Source organism: Anser brachyrhynchus (assembly GCF_964034855.1).
Source record: "Anser brachyrhynchus genome assembly, chromosome: 3".
NCBI lineage: Eukaryota > Metazoa > Chordata > Aves > Anseriformes > Anatidae > Anser > Anser brachyrhynchus.
In genome coordinates, this window is record NC_137696.1 from 61,934,999 (window position 1) to 61,955,977 (window position 20,979).

Below are 20,979 nucleotides of genomic sequence, written 5' to 3' on the forward strand. Positions count from 1 at the left end.
TCATCCAGAAAATATCCTCTGTTTGGATAATATGGAAGCAGGAAGCCTACAGTGTTCTTCTAATTCAAATGCTGTACTTGCCTGTGAATGTCATACCTCCAAGTTTTCTTCTTTGTAAAAGAACTTTGGAATCCTGTTGCGTTTAAGCATAAGAACTGCATGTATTATCTGGATGGAAATGTTTCAACATTGAAATCTAAAATGCTTAAGTCACATAAAACAGTCAGAGCTAATTTCTCTAATATGTGTTTTACCTCTAGCAAGACATTCTCACTAAAATTTAATATGGTGTTTGGAAGATGGAGACGCGGAAAGGTATTAATACTGTTGTGTTCAGAAGGCTTAGTTGATGTCTTTTTTGACTGTATAAAAGTAGTGTAAAAAGGTGATCCAGACTTCCTTGTAAAAAAAAATTAGATTATATAAGGTAAGAAGTACCTCACTTTAGCCATCTTAAAACTTGGAATATTATCCAAGGTAGTCATCTAGGATTTCTGCCTAGCCAACAGTGAGAAACAGGCATCTCCAGAGCGGAGGGCCATATGCATAGACATCACATACGTCTGAAGCACACACTATGATACGGAAAGATTTCTCCTCTGGAAGTACTGATCACCATCCTCTGACTTAAGAGGAAAGCCAGGTGACTAAAGTGCATGTCTGAACTGCAGGTGAGTAATACTGGATAAGGTAGTTCCTGCCGATGGGGTTAGGACTGTATTTTCAGCAGTGATTTGCTGAAAGGTCTTTGAAAGTAGATGTCAGACTTTCTGAGAATCAAACCCCTTTAAACTGTCCTGAGAAAGCCTTCAAAAATTACTGTTCAAGTTGGAATGTGTAGATCCCTGTTTTCTATTCTCAGGGCTTTTATTGAGTAGTGATTACACTTGTGTGAAATCTCTGGAACCATTCTTTACTGTGTCTCCTCACAAAATGGGATTTTGTGAAATGCAGTTACCTTTTCTTAAGTTTCTTAGTATTTTAATGAAAGGCTCAATAAAAATACAACCAACTGTAGTGATGTTGTTTTGCCCAGCTATATTAATTGGTGCTTGGGTTTTCTTTGTTTTTGCTTTTTCCTTACAGATACCTGTGTCACCATGGAGGAGATGAAGAGAACCTTGCTCTAGTAGATCATAAATATCTCTGTGTCATTCTGCATCTCAGTGTTTAATAACAATGGAAAATGTCCAAATGCTATAACAAGTCTTTGCAAATGTATAATAAACTGTTTAGGAAAGTTCATGCCATGAACAGGACTGTATAATAATCACATTAGTGTACAGACACAAATCTAATGCCTATAGACTACTGCGTGGAAAGTTCCAAAGAGAAAGAAAAGTCTGTGAACTTGCAACAGCCCTGGAAAAATGGGAGCAACAAAACTTTAAAAAGCACAGCTTTGGACACACTCCATGAGTCTGCACAGCTTTCAAGTGAACTAGCACTTAAGACCTTGTGTAACAAAATGGACTCTGGGGACACAGCTATAGGGCAAAAAGCTACCTCAAGGTCTGGAGAAACTGCTAAAGTACCAACTAGATGGAGGCAAGAACATTCAGCTGTTATTAAGATGAGCACTTTTGGCAATCAAGAAGTACAGAGGCAACCACAAATAGATCACGAGCAAATTGGAAACACAGCATCAGCACAACTTTTTAGTTCTGGGAAACTGGTATCATCGAATGAGGCTGCACAGCAAGTCACAGAGAAGCAATATCCACAGCATCGTCCAACTCCTTACTCATGTCAACATTCACTTTCTTTCCCACAGCATTCATTGCCACAAGGCTTCTTGCACAACATAAAGCCACATCAGAGCTTGGAAGGCCCTCCTTGGCAGTTTCCTAGCCACTTGCAATCAGTTGCCTCAGAGGACTTGTTTCCTTTTCATATGCATAGCCATAGTGGAGGTTTCTCCAGGAAGAAGATTTCAAGTTTGAACCCTGCGTACAGCCAATATTCACAGAAATCTTTAGAACAATCAGAAGATGCTCACAAAAAGGAGCACAAACCCAAAAAGCCTGGCAAATACATTTGTCCTTACTGTAATCGGGCTTGTGCCAAACCTAGTGTACTTAAAAAGCATATTAGGTCTCATACTGGGGAGCGACCGTACCCTTGTGTTCCTTGTGGTTTCTCCTTCAAGACAAAAAGCAACCTCTACAAGCACAGGAAGTCACATGCCCATGCAATTAAAGCAGGACTGGTACCTTTTACAGAGTCAGCAGTCTCCAAATTGGACCTAGATGCCAGTTACATTGATGTGGAAGCTGAAATACATTCAGATGGTGAGCAGAGCACAGACACTGATGAGGAGAGCTCACTGCTTGTGGAGGGGTCTGACAAAATGAGCCCTGTTCCGCAGCTCCCCCTGGACATTGCTAGCAGAGGCAATTTTCACTCCTCCATGGAAGAGTCCTTGGTGGGGCCAATGAAGGTGCCCATTTTGATTATCCCTAAAAGTGGAATTCAGTTACCCAGTGAGAGTTCACCCTATATTGGCTCTGATATGTTGCAAAACCCATCCTTAAGTACTAAGTCTGATGACTCTCACACAGTTAAACAGCGACTTGCACTAAGACTCTCAGAGAAAAAAGGGCAAGATTCTGAGCAGTCATTAAACCTCCTGAGCCCACACAGTAAAGGAAGCACTGACTCTGGTTACTTTTCCCGCTCAGAAAGTGCTGAGCAGCAAATAAGCCCACCAAATACTAATGCAAAGTCTTATGAAGAGATCATCTTTGGGAAGTTTTATAGGATTAATCAAAGGACAGCACTAACAGTAGCCACAACAAATCAGGAACACAGTTTAATGGGTAGAAAGGGCAAAGCGGAGCCATTACCTCTCTTAAATAACAGATTGGATATCAAGATGCTTGAGGAACATATTTCCCAGCTTACTCCAGGTAAAGAAGAACTTATTGACTCCAGTAATTTGAGCACTATTAAATCTACACAAGTTTATCCAGGCAGCAGTACAGAATCTAGACAATCCCAGAGCGCATCATCCATCAAAAGTGAATCCAACTTGTATCAAGCCAGTCAGCAGGGTGAAGTGCCTGTCCTTCTAGAGCCCCCAGTAGATTCTTCTCCTCTTATTAGAAGTAACTCCATGCCAACCTCTTCTGCAAACAGCCTAAGTATTCCCCCATCTCTGAGAGGAAGCCACTCATTTGATGAGAAGATGACTGGCTCAGATGATGTATTTTACCCTGGCACAGTGGGAATATCCCACCAAAGGATGCTGAGAAGGCAGGCTGCCTTTGAACTGCCCTCTGTGCAGGAGGGGCACTCAGATTCAGACTATCATGGAAGACCAGGGAAAAATATCATTATTGCTTCCAACAGACAACCAGCAGGTGAAAAAGGACCATCATCGAAAGAGAAGAAAGCAGGGGACAAGACCTTTTATGACTATGATGCCAGTGGAAAGCACTACAGAAAATGGGAAGAATTTGAAGCTCAGAAGCAAAACTACAGGGACTCGCCATCCTTAGGTGGAACAAACAAGGGGGGAGAGTACTTCATTGATCCACTTGGACAGTCTCAGGCAGTGCCATCCATGCTTGGAACAACTTTTGAAAACAGAAAGCGCAGGAAAGAGGAGAGTGTTGGAGATGAGGAGGACAGTCCCATGCTTTGCAGCAGTACAACTGGCACCACTGGAGGAGTTCAGCCTTTGGACTTTGATCCCAAATCCCAAATTCAGGACGTGCCAAGGAGTGGATTTTCCCTTCAAGGTCTGGACAATTCTGCCCATTGCCATGCAGAGCGTTTTGAAATGTGCAGGCCTTACTTGCAGTCTGGAAGTCCTGCAGCTTCTCTGGAAGACTCACCCTTAATTGCAGAGCAAGAAAAGACTGCAGAATCACTAACTAGAAAGCCCCCTGGAAATGTCATCTCTGTCATTCAGCACACAAATTCATTGAGCAGGCCAAACTCATTTGAAAGGTCTGAATCTACAGAACATGTTGTATGCCAGCAGGATAAGATCTATTCACCATCTGAAACATGTGAGAGTGAGATTTCTGAGTCCCCCATGAGCCCAGACCGAGCTCCACAAACAGAAAATGCTGACACCAGTAAGCCATCTCCATCCCAGCAACCTCAGCCATATCATATGCAGCCCAGATTGGTTCGCCAGCACAACATACAGGTACCTGAAATTCGTGTCACAGAGGAGCCAGATAAGCCTGAAAAAGAAAAAGAAGTGCAGAACAAAGAGCAGGAGAGACCCACAGAAGAATTCCAGTGGCCCCAGAGAAGTGAAACCCTTTCTCAACTTCCAGCCGAAAAGCTACCACCCAAAAAGAAGCGTTTACGACTGGCTGACATGGAGCACTCCTCTGGAGAGTCTAGCTTTGAGTCCACAGGTACAAGCCTCTCTCGCAGCCCTAGCCAAGAAAGTAATTTGTCCCACAGTTCAAGTTTTTCAATGTCCTTTGAAAGAGAAGAAACAATGAAGTTCATCACACCTCCCAAACAAGATGAGTTTGGAAAACAGTCCGAGTTTTTAACAGTTCCAGCTGGTGCTTACTCACTTTCCGTCCCTGGGCATCACCATCAGAGGGAAATGAGACGCTGCTCATCTGAACAGATGCCCTGTCCTCACGCTGCTGAAATCCCAGAGATCCGAAGTAAATCCTTTGATTATGGGAACCTGTCTCACGCTTCTTCAGCTGGGACACCTACTACTGCACTATCTCCATCACGAGAAAGGAAGAAATGCTTCTTGGTTCGCCAAGCTTCCTTTAGTGGTTTTCCAGAGATTTCCCAGACTGATCAGAGCACAGAACAAAGTATAAAGCAGGAACAGATGGAACACGCGCAGGCTGGTCTCCGCTCCTCCCAGCTTGCCTGGCATCACTCTCCTTCCTCTGTACTTCAGCCCATTCAGGTAGATGACTCTGGAAAACAGGCTGTTGGTTCTTGTGCTCAGCTTAGTAATAGCTCATCCCACCTTGCCCAGCAACAGGCTCTTCTTGCAGATAGTCCAGAAATGTTAAGGACTCCCTTGATCCAACAAGCACCTTATATTTCCAACAAACATCCATCAGAGCAGCAGCAGCTATTTGCACATCAGGATAAGGTCCCATTTCCCCCTATTCATAACACCTTATTTCAGTTCCCATATCCAACTGTCTGCATGGTTCACTTACCACCATCTCAGCAGCCAGTCCTGTGGCAGTCATGCACAGAACCTCTACACTTCCAGCATCATTTTGTACAACAGCTGCAGAAATCTTATGTCAAGCCACCTTTCCAAACAGACGTTCCTCCAAGTTATCACCTGGAACATAATTCAGAGTTTATTGGAAAGAAACCAGCTGATTATGTACATGCTAAAGAGCAAGCATACCAGCATTACTCAGGAACATCTGGGCAGTATTCAAAAAATACTCTTGCGAAGTACCAGTCAGACCATAGCATTAAACTGACAGATACCTCCTCTGAGCAGCATCTTCAGACAGCGTTTGACTCCCCATCTGACGGATCTGTACAGTCTTTGCCAGGAACAGTTGTTCCCGTCAGGATTCAAACCCATGTGCCATCATATGGTAGTGTCATGTATACAAGCATTTCCCAGATCCTTGGACAAAGCAACAGTCCCGCAATTGTAATTTGTAAAGTTGATGAAACTGTTTCTCAACGAACATTGGCAACTAATGCAACAATGCATGGAATTGGATTTAACATAGCTCAGATGTTAGGTCAGCATGGAGGGCTAGAAAAATATCCTTTGTGGAAAGTGCCGCAGACACTATCACTTGGACTGGAGCCCTCAATTCCCCTCTGTTTGACTTCCAGTTCTGACATGGCTTCTACCTTGGGAGGAGGCAAACGAATGCTTTCACCTGCCAGTAGCTTGGAGCTCTTCATGGAGACCAAGCAACAGAAACGAGTCAAAGAAGAAAAAATGTATGGGCAGATAGTTGAGGAGCTAAGTGCCGTTGAGTTAACTAACTCAGATATAAAGAAAGATTTTCCAAGAATGCAGAAGCCTCAACTGGTAAGGCAGAGCTGTACTACTGAGCCAAAAGAAAGTCTGCCGTCCGTGTCATCCTCTTCACCACTGTCATCCTCATCATCTCAAGATTACCCACCTGTCAGCATGCCGACAGCTGATCCTTTCCCACTAAGCAGGGAGAAACTTTCAAGTTTTGATTCCACATCACCAGGGCAAAAGTCCAGTGGCCCTTCTGAAGGAAGAGACTCGCCAGAAGAACTGGATGTGGATGAAACAGCCTCAGATATGAGCATGAGTCCACAGAGGTCTTCATTGCCACCAGGAGAAATTCAGCCAGAAGACCAACTGAAACATCAGAAAATGCCTCTTGGGATGCTAGTCCAGATGGCATCCAATAACAGTGGGAAAGTCACAGGTTCTACCATTCTCCTGACAGACGTAGCAGATTTTCAGCAGATCCTTCAGTTCCCAAGTCTTCGCACTACTACAACTGTGAGCTGGTGTTTCTTAAACTATACAAAACCCAATTACATTCAGCAACCAACCCTCAAATCTTCTGTTTACGCTTCATGGTGTATAAGTTCTTGTAACCCAAACCCATCTGGGCTAAGTACAAAGACCACTTTAGCACTTCTAAGGTCCAAGCAAAAGAACACCACGGAAATCTACACTCTGGCTGCTATGCATAGACCTGGAGCTGGTAAACTGACATCATCAAGTGCATGGAAGCAATTTTCTCAGGTAAATAAGAGGTTTTAATAAAATTAAATCCATATATCTTTATTTGAGAAAATACTAGTAATCTATGAAATGTAAGGTTCCTTCTCTCCTCCCCCCACCCCAAAATATATATCCCCATTGAGAAATCAGGCTTTAACATCTTCCCATGACAACTTATGAGCCTCGATTTACCCCTCTGCAAACTCTGATACTTCTGCTTCCTCTGTCTCCATTTTGAGAATCAGTTGTGAAAAGTGAGGCTTTTAAAGCCCTCTCTTCACATGTGCCAGAACCCGATACATTATCTCCTTTTATTTTTCCTATCTTTTTGCCATGTCTTGATTCAAACAGTAGACACAAACATCCGTGCAAGTTCATAAGTAAAGATTAAGTTAAAATTGAATAAGGATTTTCAGGTCATTTTAATGTCTTTTACATATTGACTCTTCCTCATGAACTAAGCATTAGATAATGGTGCCAGGGAAAATTCTGTAATAGCAATAAATTACCTTCTGAGGCTTTTCCATCTCTATTTTCCATGATTATTTTTTTTTTCCCCTGGGGAAAGATATGGTGCTGTCTTTTCTGTCAAGACTCTCATAAAAATTTGTCCATGCTGCCCCCTCTCTTATTCTCCATCAAACTGAATGGGACAAATTAATTCATCGTATAGAGTTGCACCAAAATGAGAGTTTGGCTTTGACCTGGAATGTTAAAAGTACTTGAAATGAAGTGTGCATTTATTGTGTGTTCCAGCAGTAACACCATTCCTTGACTTTGTTCTACAGATGAAACACGAGCCATTCTTCTTGTTTGGCAGCAAGCTTGAAAAGAAAGTAGTGGGGAATATTATAAAAGAAAGAGTAAAAGGAGACATTCATGGAGATAAAGACATTACATCCAAACAAACTGAGCCGATACGAATTAAAATCTTTGAAGGAGGGTAAGAAAATGCAACTGGAAATTTCAAGCTCAGCCTGTCGTTTTAAAAAGATTTGAAAATGAACATGAATGAACTGGGATGTAAACAGTCTCCTGTATTTCTGCCATGTATTTTAGCTCCCGAGCTTCTTTTTGTTTTGTGTATATGTCAGTCTTAAAACAAACTACAGGATACCTGTATAGTTAGTTACTCTTGGATCAACCTTTGCTATTAAGACAATTACATTTTGTTATATCTGTGTGCGAGCACTCACTCTAAATTGTCACTTTTGTTCTTTAGGTCAAAAATAAATGAATAGACAGTTAACATTTTGTCATTTTCTATACATTTTTTTTTTGGTATCTAACGGCTTCCGTGAGGACATCGTTCATTTTTAGACTATGTGTGCCTCCACTTACTTGAATGGGTTAGCTAGGTATGCTTACTCTTAATCTTGTAATACTACATTATTGGATTTTGGATTTTGGAGATAAAATGTAAGATGTAAATGTAAGATAGCAATGAAATCTATGGTATCTAAGCCTAATCCATAGATCTGTCACGTAAGGTTGATAAAATCATGCTTAATTTTACTACAGCCATCTATTACTCATGTGATAATAGAAGCAACTACAAAGAGAGGGAGAAAGGAGACCTGAAAGCCCATTAGCAATGTTTTGAAGCTTATGAAGCTTGTTATACAAAACAAATGAAATGGACAGTTGTTTGCCTCTCTTGGAGTATACTCTAAAATGTAAGATATTGTTTTATTTGTTTTAAAGAATTCTGACAAGATGCAATTAATTTGACAGAGGTTAGTAGTGAATAGTCAGGTGGCTGAACAAGCTGGTTTTTTTAGTCTTACCACACCCAAATGGTCTCATAGCGATGTGTTATTGGGATAACTAAATAGGTCAGGATGGAGATGTGATAAATTTGTACATGCCTTTCATTCCCCCATCATTTGGTACTCTAAAATCTCAGGTGTCCTTCATTCCCATCATGTGTTTTGAATCCCCTTGGATAGTCTCCATGAAATGAACATTGACATTTCTTTCTAGTCTGCAACAATGAAAGGGTATAGCCTACATCTTGCTTGAAAGACTGAAAATGTTATTTTGGAGATTATTATAGGTATGCTGACCCAGACACCCTGATCGTGGCTGTTCTCTGTAGCTTTACAGAGAACTTAATACCCCAGTCAGTAAAGCGACTACATGAGAGTGACCCAAATTCAGGGGTGAGCCTAAGTTTATAACAAATTTAAAGAGCTGTTGCTTAGATTCACGCCCACTTTGAAGAATAAAATTTGCCTGCTTCCCACTACGTATCATTTCTGAATTTGGATCAGTCAGTTGAAGATAGTCTGCACTGATGTAAGGCTCATGATGAGAGTTCAGAAGAGTAAAAGTTTGTTAAGAAAAGCAACTTTTAGAAGGATTCAGATTAGTATGGGCTGTAACAGATCACTCTACCATCTAACATTTTTTTTAAGAAACTTTGTACATTACTCACACCATCTTAAGTTTCCTTGTACACCAATAAGGTTTATGTAACTATTTGTGTAAAGGCATATAATTCACGTCAGCCAGACATACATCCTAGTAATACATGGCTATGTTTACTCTACTTCATTAGAGTGGATCAAAAAGAGAGAAACCTTGATATACACATTAATTTCTGGAGTTGGAGGAGGGGAGGGGAAAAAATAATCTGTGCAATATACTTCCCTAATAGGCTCATATAACCAGCAAAGCTTCAGTGAATGAGGTGATAAAGTGTTAATCAGTCCACCCTTTCCTTATAGATCATCATTTTAATGTACGTTTTATAGGAATTGTTTGTGGAAGGGTAGATTTTTTCTTTTTATTAGTTTGGTTGCTGTTGTTTTTTTAATGGATCAAATATTCTTTACTTGTTATAACCATGTCTTTCATTATTTTCTGTCCTGACTGATGAGTTTGTCCTCCTCTTCAGGTTTTTGTTTGTGACCTCTGAAAGCTAGGTTTTTAACATGGGTGGGTTTTCATGCTTGCTTGCTCTTGTCTGTAGAGCTGTTCTGTTCTACTCTGTTCTCTTCTGCTTTCATCAAGCTCATCTTTGCATCACCTGAGCACACACAAGCAGTGCACTGAACTATGCAGTAGATCTCTGTTGTGTTTGTTTCATGTTTCCCCCCTAGACAGACAAGCATGCATGGCAATATCTTGTTTCAGCAAGGTATTTTCCTCTAGTTTTTGTTTGTCTTAAGGAGTGGATTTACTTATGGTTCTTGATTATTTTTGTTCTATATATGTGGAGAAGGCAATTCAGAATTCACAGTTGAGAAAGACCTGCAACCATCACAGTTTTCAGTTCCTGGGAAAGTCTATCCACTACACAGGGAAGTGTAGTCATGCAGATGCTCTATGCCAGGGGAGTAGAGCGCTTGTACAACAGGTACAAGTAGGTTTAAAAAGCCAAATAGACAGGGCTGGGGACTGGGGATCCATGAGAAGGTAAGGTAACAGAATGAACGGAGTTCAGCAGAAAAGTAGGTGTCATAGCACATCACCACATCACTTGCTGCACCAAAGTCAGTCAAGAGCTGTTTATAAGCATCACAGCAGAGGGGATTTTGAAGGAGGAAGCTAACAACCATATTATTACCTCTGGCAGGTGGCTTGATTCAAATGAAATTATTTGAATCACAAAATCTGCTTTCCACCAGCTGTGACTACCAAACCTCAGTGCAATATGAAGCAATATTCCTCAGTGAAAATCAGCAACTTGAAGTTCGGTAGTAGTTCAGTACAGTTAGATACTCGCAGTGTGAAGTTGAAAGAAAGGAGGGGTAGAGAATGCTCCCGCTCATCTGACTTCTTGCTTAATGACTTTACCAGCTTACAGCAAGATTGCACAGGTTTTTTTATGTTTGCTCTTGTATATCTATCAGTAATAGATTCTAATTCAAAATCCCCAATAAAATAGCATTTCGGTTAGAAATTGCATGACTCTCAGGTTTATGAATGCTTTTTAGCTCTAGAGCCCCTTTGACATCAAGCTCAGAGTACCACTGACCGTAGTCACATGAAGGTTGTGCAGTGGGAAAGGGGAAATCATTGAAAGATTTGAGAGAAGCACAAGTTAGTAGTAAGCTCTAATATTCCTGAGGGCTAGGAAAGGTGTTCACCATAGACTCAAGACTTCTCGTGCTTCAGTGTTTGGACCAGACTATATTTAAATGTCAAATTTGTGTGTGTCATTTCTCTTGCAGTTGTTGTGCTGGTGGGGCATACTTAGAGAGTCAAGGTCAATTGTGGTCAAGAACTGTGCGTATGAGTGACAAAGAAATGACTCTTGTCTAATTGACTTTGTGCCCAGTGGGATCTGAGAGGTGACAGAAGATGGTGGAATGAGGTCAGGCAGAGGATGTCATAACACAACATTTTTCTTAGCAGTATCAAGCAGGGATGGTTTAGTAGACTCCATCCCAGCAAAATCAGACTATGAGGAGAGATGAAGAGAAGACGGCAGTCTCAAGCAAAAATGAATATTTTTTGTGTCTGTGAAAGAAGGCCTGGAGGTGGCTGATGAAGCAATAGATGTGAAGATGAAAGAGAACCTGGGAACTGGGGCACACAGAAAAGCAGAATCCCAGAAATGTACAACCAAAACTGCCAGAGAGATGGCTCTTAAACATCGTTAAACTATGTCAGTTTTGCCTGTGGTGCCAGGGACAATGAAGGAAAAGGGAGACGGCCAACTTTATTAGAAAGGAGATGAGAAAAACTGAATTTAGGCACCCACATTTGAAAGACAAGCTGATGTTTTTCATAGATAATGAGATGGATGTGAGAACAGGACAGTGTTTTATGTATTTGTAAGATATTAGTTTCAGTATTTATATTGTCAGTGGCATTATTGAACATATGGAAGGAGTGTTCATCTAAGAAAAGCAGGCTTGAAAAATGTTTCAGCTCTGTAACCCCCAAATTGCCACTTGCTTCTTGTGGAGTTATCACATTAACAGAACCTTTCACACAAACCCTTATTTATTTAAAGTGCTGGCTATCAGTACCAGTGATCGTTTGCGGGCTCTGCATCCACAGTATGACTGAGAGTACTTTGTGCTGCTTAGGGAGAGGACAACAGAGAGAAAAGGGTAGAAAAATTATTATTTCTCAGTTCCTGCGATTTCTGGATTTTACTTCAGGTGAATGAGGATGAGGTTCTCCCTCTAGGGAATGCCCAGCAACTTCAAACCTCAGAATAGCTGGAGCAGATCTCTTCAACCCTTTTAGATTTCAGTCTTACCATTTTATCATCATTGTAAAGGAAATGTACAGCTTTACATAGATTTGCATATCTTATTTATTATCTAACTACAGATAATGTAATCAGCAAAAAGAGCATGGAATGCTTACGCCTGTGCTAAGAAAAATTCCTTTAACGGTGTTCTGCTAAGTAAGCAGGTTGGAAGTTTCCAATTTTGTTTGTAGAGCGGCAAGTACCTGCATGAGCTCAACATGGTGTCCCTTAAGGAGGGTTCCATCTTCGTGAAGTTCAGACATCTGTAGTGTAAATACGTACATACTTGCTAGTCATCTGCATTCCCTTTATGCTTAGTGGAGAGAAACAGGATGTGATTTATCTGATCACAAGGGATAAATATACTAAAATAGGTCAAATGAATCATGCCACAAAAGGGCTCTGTCTTCAGTGGTGGTAGACGCCTGTGTGATACAAGAGTACAGATGAATCCAACACACACATCCACATTTGAGGTTGTGCTTTGTCTATAGGAATAATGTGTTCCCTTGCAACGTGTTTTCACTATACCCATACTATAGCCCTTTGGTCTCATACTAAAAATAACTAAGATACACAAACACAATGGGACCAGTGCGTTCCCTGAGAGGGAAATACTTTGTGAGCTCCAGCATGAAAAGTTTGTGCAGAATTCTGTGGAAGTTTTGTGTTGAGATACATACAAGATCAGATCAGATACACAGAGGTAATGTTTGTGCATGTATGTTACCTAGAGGCTGCATGATTTAAATGCTCATTCTCTTCCAACAGGTATAAATCAAATGAGGATTATGTCTATGTCAGAGGTCGTGGCCGAGGAAAGTACATTTGTGAAGAATGTGGAATTCGCTGCAAAAAGCCAAGCATGCTCAAAAAACATATCCGCACTCATACTGATGTCCGGCCTTATGTATGCAAGTTGTGCAATTTTGCCTTCAAAACTAAAGGTACTTGACCCTTTTTGCTGAACTTTTGCCACTTCCCAAACAAATCCTGAGCTATCTTGCCATCTGGAATCCAAGCACCCTTTTCACTCAAGGGAAGAATTTTCTTCAAAATAAAATGGCTGTATTTATGGGTACAGGACTCCATGAGAGAGATTGTTCTCTCCTGTTGAATTTGCCCAGGAATTTTTTGAGACTCAGAGACTCCTTGGATAGTTTCATTAAGAGCTATTGGCTCTTGGCTGGTCCATCTGTCTGCAGAAAAAATGTAGTAGCATAAGAACTGCCCTTACAAATAATACTTTCTGCCAAAATTGTTATGTGGTACAAATTTTAATTGCAACAACACTCAAATGCTACCGGGAGAGTACACTTATTATGACATAATGTAGAAGCAGAGCATCAGCTGCTGAGGAAAACATGCCTTCGCAGGCTTTACAGTGGGTCAGTTTCGAGTTTATAAATAATGTATGTCTCCCAGATGGGCCACTCCATCCACTGTGGCATTAATTATGAATAGAGATCTGATAGCCTGTGTTCACATGTATTTATCAGCACAGAAAAAAGCTTCCATTTGTCACCCTGAGGCCACAGATAATGATATTCTTTGGAATTTGGATTTGTCATGCAACTGTCTCCTTAAAAGAAAAAAATCCTTTTCTTTGATAGCATTTCTTTGTAGCACAGCCCAAATGAGCCTTACATTCTCAGTTTCTTAGCTCCCCTTTGACAGGCAAGGGAAGTGGATTCTGGTCCCACTGCACTGAATTTACTTTAAGGGGGAGAGAGGAAGCTGAAAGAAATTTCTCTTGAGATCCCAGCGCAGCTTCATGGCTGTTTTGAGGATTGAGGATTGTAATAGTTTCCATGACTCCAGCACTTCTTCCTCTGCCAAAGATGGGAATAGCTGATGGATGGTAGTAGATCCATCAACCTAATTTAAGATGAGAACTTTCATTGGGGTGTAGAGACAAAGAGAAGGAGCTGCTCATGGTAGTCCCAACGGGCCATCTGCGGAGCTGTTCTCAGATCACTGTTTACATTTGACATTGCAGGAGAAATGGGTCTTGAGGAGAGACTTGAAGAAGGATTGTGGTTTTGCAGCTGTGTTCAGAGAGGACATTCCAGGCAGAAGAGATGGCATGGAAATAAATGTGAAATTGCTTGCTGAGGCTGGCATTTCTGGCAGAGAAGAAGAAACAGGGAGGAGGTGGCGTGTTATTGCACAAGAGGGGGATGAGTAGGAAGAGACTAAGTCTTCAAAGTGCAAGAAGTGTCTAACTGTTGTGTTACTGCTCATGGGCAGTTGTCAGCCTCATAACTATTGTTGCTATTTTGCTGAGGACAGTAAGGGACAGATCTTCAAAGACACTTAGGTTTTCAGAGTACACCCTGAGCGTTTAGCCACCTAGAGTCATCAGAAGCTGTGTTAGACTTTTCGTGCAGTGCACGGACACCATAAGAAACTTACTGGGAAGAGAATTACATAAACTAGCCAGGACTGAGAATCAGAGAAGAAGCTTGTGTGCTTCTAAGCACTCCTCCACTATCCAAGAGAGTGGTGCAGTATTCCCCCCACCATGTTGCATGTGCTACCCATACCATCTGGTCAGGGTCCCAAAAGTAGCGTAGGTACATTCACAGAGTGCTTTCCTTGAGGTAAGAAGTGTCATGTCTGGGTTGGCACTTCCCCTGTTGGATGTTACAGATATGACTGAAGTGCATAATGGATTAGAGTGATATTCGTGTTTTTCTGGCTTGTTCTCTTTGCGCTCAGGGTTCTTTGCCATGAAATGTCTCTTGGGGCCAGTCTCAACCCAGTTCTCTTATCTGTGAAAAAACAGACCAAGACAGACACTCCAGAAAGTCAATAGTCTAGTGTTAGATTGCTCCCTCAGGGGAATGGGAGATCTGATTTCAAATCCCTGCTGTGTCTGGTTCAAATCCGTACTCCATAGAAGGGAACTGAACCTGGGTTTACCACATCCCAGGTGAGTACTCTAAGTACAGCTCCTCTCAGTTCAGAGATTGCAGCCAGACAGTAACCTTGCACTGAGAAATCACCCACAAATGTCTTTTTTGTTGCTTCAAAATGCTTCAAGCACAACGATTGTTTGGAACCCACATGTGATGTAAACGGGAGAGTCCTTAGCTTGAGGTGCCACTGTGAAACTCTGGCTGAACCCTGAACAACTAGTGTGCATTGGTGTTACGTCAATGTCCAGGCAATCTGTACATATCACAAACACTAAGCTCAGGGATAGATAACATAGAAAAGTGAGTTTTTGAGTTTGCTGGGGCACCTGAATGTAATGTGGGAAATTGGAGAGATGCCTGCATACCTCTCAGGCCCTGAGTTTAAGTATATTTGAACATTATTATTTTTTTGAAGATATAAAAACCCACTCTGTGTTTTTTAATGAACAGGCTCTAAGGGCAATAGGCTGGATGAATCAGCCCCGTCTGTGTTTTTTTGTTTGTTTGTTTGCTTGCTTGCTTGATTTTTGTTTGTTTTTAAACTAAAAACCCTATCTGCAGAATAATGGAGTTAAGATACACCAAAACCTGACTTGGAAAGTGATCTTTGCTTTTGTCAGTTAATTAGATTCATCTCTGATCCATAGGAAATCTGACAAAACATATGAAGTCTAAAGCACACATGAAAAAATGCCTGGAGCTTGGAGTATCAATGACATCTGTAGATGATGCTGAAACTGAAGAAGCAGGTATGTCAGAATGATTTAATTTAGTTGGAATGGCCTCTGGAGTATGCAAATGACTCATTGCACTTTAGCACAGTGGCTGGCATGGGAAAATATATTAAGAGTATTTTGGGCAGTTTTTTAATTAAGAGATATCTTTCTAACAAACAGGAAGTATAAAAACTAAATCTGATCCATTTGTCTGAGTTATGTTTTTTATTATGATACATGAGGAGAAGCTAGAAATAAAAGTATGACCTATTATTTGTCATGCATCTCATACAAAGTACCAAGTATTTTCAATTTAGATGTGAGAGATGGCAACATTCAGTGAAGTTACAAGGTGAATGATGAAGTTGCTTTGTACGCTTTCCTTTTCACATGATGAATTTGAGTGTAGAGTTTTAAGGTATTATTATAGTGTGTATATATATGAAAATATTTTTGAGACCATTAAGAGTGGCTTTATTTAGCCATCCCAGATGAAGAGCATCCAGCGATGGCAGCAGGTGTTCTGGGTGTGGAGTGAATGTGGCAGAAAGAGTAAGAAATGTTGAATGTGCTCACCGTTTTGACTTGTCGTGGCTGTTTCAGAAAACATGGAGGACATGCAGCAGGAGGCAGAGAAGAGTAGCAACTTGGCAGGCCTGTCAGCAGAGCATCAGTTTTCTGATGCAGAGGAGTCAGATGGTGAGGATGGTGATGACAACGATGAAGATGATGAAGATGAGGATGACTTTGATGATACTCAGGGAGACTCAACACCAAAAACCAGATCAAGAAGCACCAGCCCACAGCCCCCTCGGTTCTCCTCCCTGTCGGTGAACTCGGCTGGGGCATCACAGGGGGCTTCCCCTGAGGGCTCTCTTTCCATGGGACACTCCTCCCTCATCAGTTATTTGGTCACCTTACCTAGCATTCAGGTTACTCAGCTTATAACACCAAGCGACTCCTGTGAAGACTCACAGATGACAGAATATCAGAGGTTTTTCCAGAGTAAGAGCACTGATTCAGAGCCCGACAAAGACAGGTTAGACATACCTAGCTGCATGGATGAGGATTATGTGCTTTCGTTAGACCCCGGTTCATCTCCGAGGGACCTCTCACCTTCCAGTCGGCAGTCATCCCCTGGCTATGATTCTTCACCGTATAGAGATAACTCACCAAAGAGGTATTTAATGCCAAAAGGGGATTTATCACCCAGAAGGCATCTGTCACCCCGGAGAGATATTTCACCCATGAGGCACCTTTCCCCGCGGAAGGAGGCTGTGCTGAGGAGAGAGTTATCACCAAGACGGGACGTTTCACCGAGACGTCACCTATCACCACGGAGACCAATGTCACCAGGGAAAGATGCGTCTGTTAGAAGAGATTTGTCTCCTAGGCGAGAGAGGAGATACATGGCCTCGGTTAGAGCGGCATCTCCCAGGAGGGGCTTATACCATAATCCAGCGTTGTCCATGGGTCAATATTTACAGTCTGAATCTATTCCAGTGGGGCATTCAGTAAGTATGAAATAGTATTTTTACTCCTGTTGTCAAAACCAGTGCTCTTGCCTAACATGCATATAGTATTTTGAAAAACTTGGCAGCTTTGTAAAAAAAGAAAGCATAAGCTTTGAACTTGAGTGGGAAATCCAGGAATGAATGCAAGAAATTTGGAATAGACAGGGACCAAGTCAGGATGCTGATTCATTTAGATGCAATACAGTCAGCCTAAGGGTCAAATCTTCACTTGGTACACATCAGTGTAGTTCCATTAGCTTCAATGAAATTAGGCTGGCTTGCATTAACTGCCCCTGTCTTTATTTTAAAATGTCCCAGGAAGCTTACATGGTGTATGGGGCTCGTTACAGCACTGTAAAACCTTTTACCTCCCAGACTGTCAGATGGGATCAAGCCCAGATCAGGGCTCAAGGCCCTGATACTGCAGTATGGTGCCCATCCCTGAAGTATTGTTTAATGCAATAAAAACACTAAAATAAATGGAACCCCTTTGAAAAGCAGGGTGCCCATCTAAATCAGGATCTGTGGCTGGAGTTTAAAGGATATTACTGTGTGACAGGAGCAGACAGCTGTCTGCCCTGCAGAAAGCACCATCACAACTGGCTGTTTCGGCAGGGACACAACTGTCTGAGTGGAAATGGAAATATGCAAAACTTGCACAGCTGCTGTCTGTGCTGTTCCTGTTCAGTAAATAAGCTCTCAGAAACTGCCGACTTGGCTCTTTTGACAGGCCCTAGCATTCACAAAGCACTCTGTCTACAAGTGAATTTGGATTTTGGAGTTAGGAAATGGCCTTACTGTGTATACGTTTATTTATATATGTAGTATGCTTCCCTTGCCATGTTTGATGCTGCTGCTGCCCTCCCACTGCCTGCCTCACTAACCGGTGTGCGGAACCAACACGGGGAAGCTGTGACAGGCTGCCACCACGTCAGCCCCTAACAGGGCTGCCCTCCTCTCCTCGCTGTCATCAGTCTTCTTTATTCGTTGTGTAATCATGGCTCTTCTCTGTAGAGGAGAAAATCTGAATTAGCATTTCCAGAGCTCTAGCTTGAATTTCTCTACAGAGATAGGCTGGGGAAGGTGGGCTTGGGCAGATTTAGTACCTGCACCTGGGAATGGAGTGAGGAACACAGCTGGGCTGAGGTGGCTGGAGCAGGGATGGATCAAGCAGTGCTGAGGAGTGCCAGCTGGGCAGATCCAAAAGTGGCTTTCTGGCTTTTCAGGAGGATTAGGGAAGTTGCAATATGAGTGGCTAGGCATGTAAGAGCGAGCAACACAGGTCCCTACAATCCTGTGCAGAGCTTGTTCTGCCCTTGGCCAGAGCCTGCTTCAGGCCTCTGTCACCAAGCTCCATCCTTGCCGCAGCCACCTCCTCTTGGCCTCACATCTGTTCCCTCTGCCTCATCTTAGATGTGGTATCATGGTCTGGTAAGTTGTTGGGGAGAGAAGCAGAGAGGGGTGGCTTCCTAAGCCATCCGTGGGGAAGGGCACATTGAAACCCTGCTGTGCTCTCCCAGGCACAATTGCTGTGTAGCTGAGAGGGGATACAAATGCAGCCATCAGCCATATCGACAAAGTAAGGAAGTACCAAAAAAAGGATAAACAGCCACCAGTTTAAGAGTCATAGTGCCTCAGTATTGAGTGGAAGGGATTATATGAGATGCTACAGCTGACATTGTATAGAAAGTTTAAGTCCCTAATGTCCTGCATCAGACACTTCCACTGTCATCCTGTAGTAGAGATTTTGGATGTGTGGTGATGTTGGCAAAAGGGTATGTAAGTCACCCTTGGCGATGTGACAGTTCTTGCTGCAATATTTGCCTTGTTATGCACACCTTCCAGCAAGGCGTTTAGCACATTGCAAAGACTCTTTTAGCACCCTTAGCTCCTTCTTTTGGAAATTGCTCTTCACCATGCCAGATGGGCTCTTAACACTTACTTTATTTTTGAGGTACAATCAGGCATTTGTCCTACAGAAAGCATTGGCAACTCAATGGCACGTTGAGTGTTTTGAGAGAAGCCTAGACCTCAGTACAGTCACTGGACCCTGAACACTGGTGTCACTAGAAGTGGAGCCTGGGCAAATTTAAATGAGGGAATTAGAGTTGAAGATGACTGCCCATCTCAACAAACACAGTGAGGAAGAAAAGATGGATTCCTCGCCTCTCGAAGCCTTTCCAGAAGATATACTTGAGCCAAACAGAAGTTGAGTTTAGGTGAAATACACATTAATGCACTCAGTGTGTGGGAAGACAGATAGCACCTGAGCTTGCTATAAATGAACCTGTTAGAAAAGAGAAAGGAATAAAGGGTGTTTTTCGCTTTCAGAGAAGTGAAATCCAGCAAATCAGAACATAATTAACAACTGTATCAGTGATGCAGATGCCAACTAGAAATCCTGCTTCCTGTTTCAGAGCTGCATTGGGTTCCCAGTCCTTGCAGGAATTAGAGTATTTTTGTGCTTCTGGTGCCTGAAGTTACCAGAAGAAGCCAGTTTTATTTTTTCTCCATTGAAATTGATGTATTTACTCTAGTCTCTTTGGCCAGTGCTTATCTGGTTCCCCTTCATGTTTCTTCACCTTGAATGTTCATGCTGTTTGGTGGTCTTGTGCAACGAGCTTTGACATTGAAATCACCATATAGAAAGCAGTTGAAATTATTTCTTTAGGAAGTGGAAAAGAGCATGGGAAAGTAACTATTTTTGTAGACTATAGACAAAAATACAGAAAAATATTGTTTTTCCTTTGGCAGTTAATAACAAGATGCACTCTTGCAATAGGATACTCTTTCCAAAGTAGCCTAAGGCTCTTGTCGATGCGGGTGCATGTTTGGCTTTGGCAAGTTAAATCGCTGTCTTTAAATTTAAAGGCACATCACCATTTCTCTCTAAATACATTCGGAATCTTCTATTCTGTCAATGGCAGAGGTTTCTTTTCTTTCTGAGGAGGCTGGTGCCAGTATTGCAGGGCTCTGATTCTTCTCTCTAGTAGTTATTTTATACCAGTCGTGAGAGAAAAAGGAGAAAAGGGAACGCTGCTTTTATTCAGCTTGAGTGCATCTCTGTTAGCATTTTAGTTTGGATAGGAATGTGCTTTGGAAGTGAATGTCTCTATTGTCATATTTATTGTGCTTTGACTCACATTGTAGAGCATTCTTGGAATAAGTGAGCTGGATAATTTTCAGATGACATTAAGCTGGAGAATGTGCTTGAGGAGTGCACCAGGTGCACTTAAACTGTGAGTGGGCATTCAAGTGAGTGAGAAGGGACTATAGGGTGAGTCCACACCAACCTTCCTCTCCAACTCCACAATACATATATTGTGAACATTAGGTGCAGCATCAATCATTTCACTCTCCTCCCGCTTTTCCCCACTCCTGGTACACCCCATTACCTCTTCATGTGGACAAAAGCTTTTTCCTTTTCTTCCAGTCCCAGGACTAGCCACAGCAAGACTGTGAATATACTTTGCTGTAAGCAGTACATACTTGTCACTAGCAACTTCGTTAGCTTCTAGGAGGTAGTGGATTTTTTGCCTCCTTTGCCAGTTTTCACAAGCAGTTGCTGAGTAGGAAGTTAATGCAGTTTGCTTTATTGATGTAAGTTTATCTAGAGTCTGCTTGTGTTCCTATTCTGTTGCACCTTTCTTTCATTTTGAAGCCTGATGCCTGTCTCAATGTATTCAGAAGGGCTGAAGGGAATTAGGCACCTCTATATACACTTGAAAGGCACTAGGACTAAGGTCCTTTGATCATCCCACACATAGGGATATTAGATCCTTTCCCAAACACTGAATACTTTATCATCTTGAGTGAAGTGCATTCCTGTACAGAAAGCCAGCACAGAAGTCTGAAAGTCCAGGTGAACTGTAAATAGGTCCACTGATCTATGTGGTCTGCTATAGTGCATTCTTAATAGCACTGC

At 42.0% G+C, this 20,979-nt stretch overlaps 1 protein-coding gene across 7 annotated transcripts in view; it reads left to right on the top strand.

Moving 5' to 3' along the window:
- HIVEP2 (HIVEP zinc finger 2) overlaps nucleotides 1-20,979 on the top strand; it is a 137,704-nt gene that overhangs the window by 108,991 nt on the left and 7,734 nt on the right. For all 7 annotated transcript variants that reach the window (XM_080588049.1, XM_080588050.1, XM_080588052.1 and 4 more), the window contains 5 exons: nucleotides 1,087-6,712; nucleotides 7,480-7,634; nucleotides 12,675-12,850; nucleotides 15,472-15,573; nucleotides 16,144-17,054. In XM_080588049.1, coding sequence (XP_080444175.1) covers nucleotides 1,298-6,712; nucleotides 7,480-7,634; nucleotides 12,675-12,850; nucleotides 15,472-15,573; nucleotides 16,144-17,054 — 6,759 coding nt within the window. In that variant the 5' untranslated portion in view covers nucleotides 1,087-1,297. The remainder of the gene's footprint in view (nucleotides 1-1,086; nucleotides 6,713-7,479; nucleotides 7,635-12,674; nucleotides 12,851-15,471; nucleotides 15,574-16,143; nucleotides 17,055-20,979) is intronic.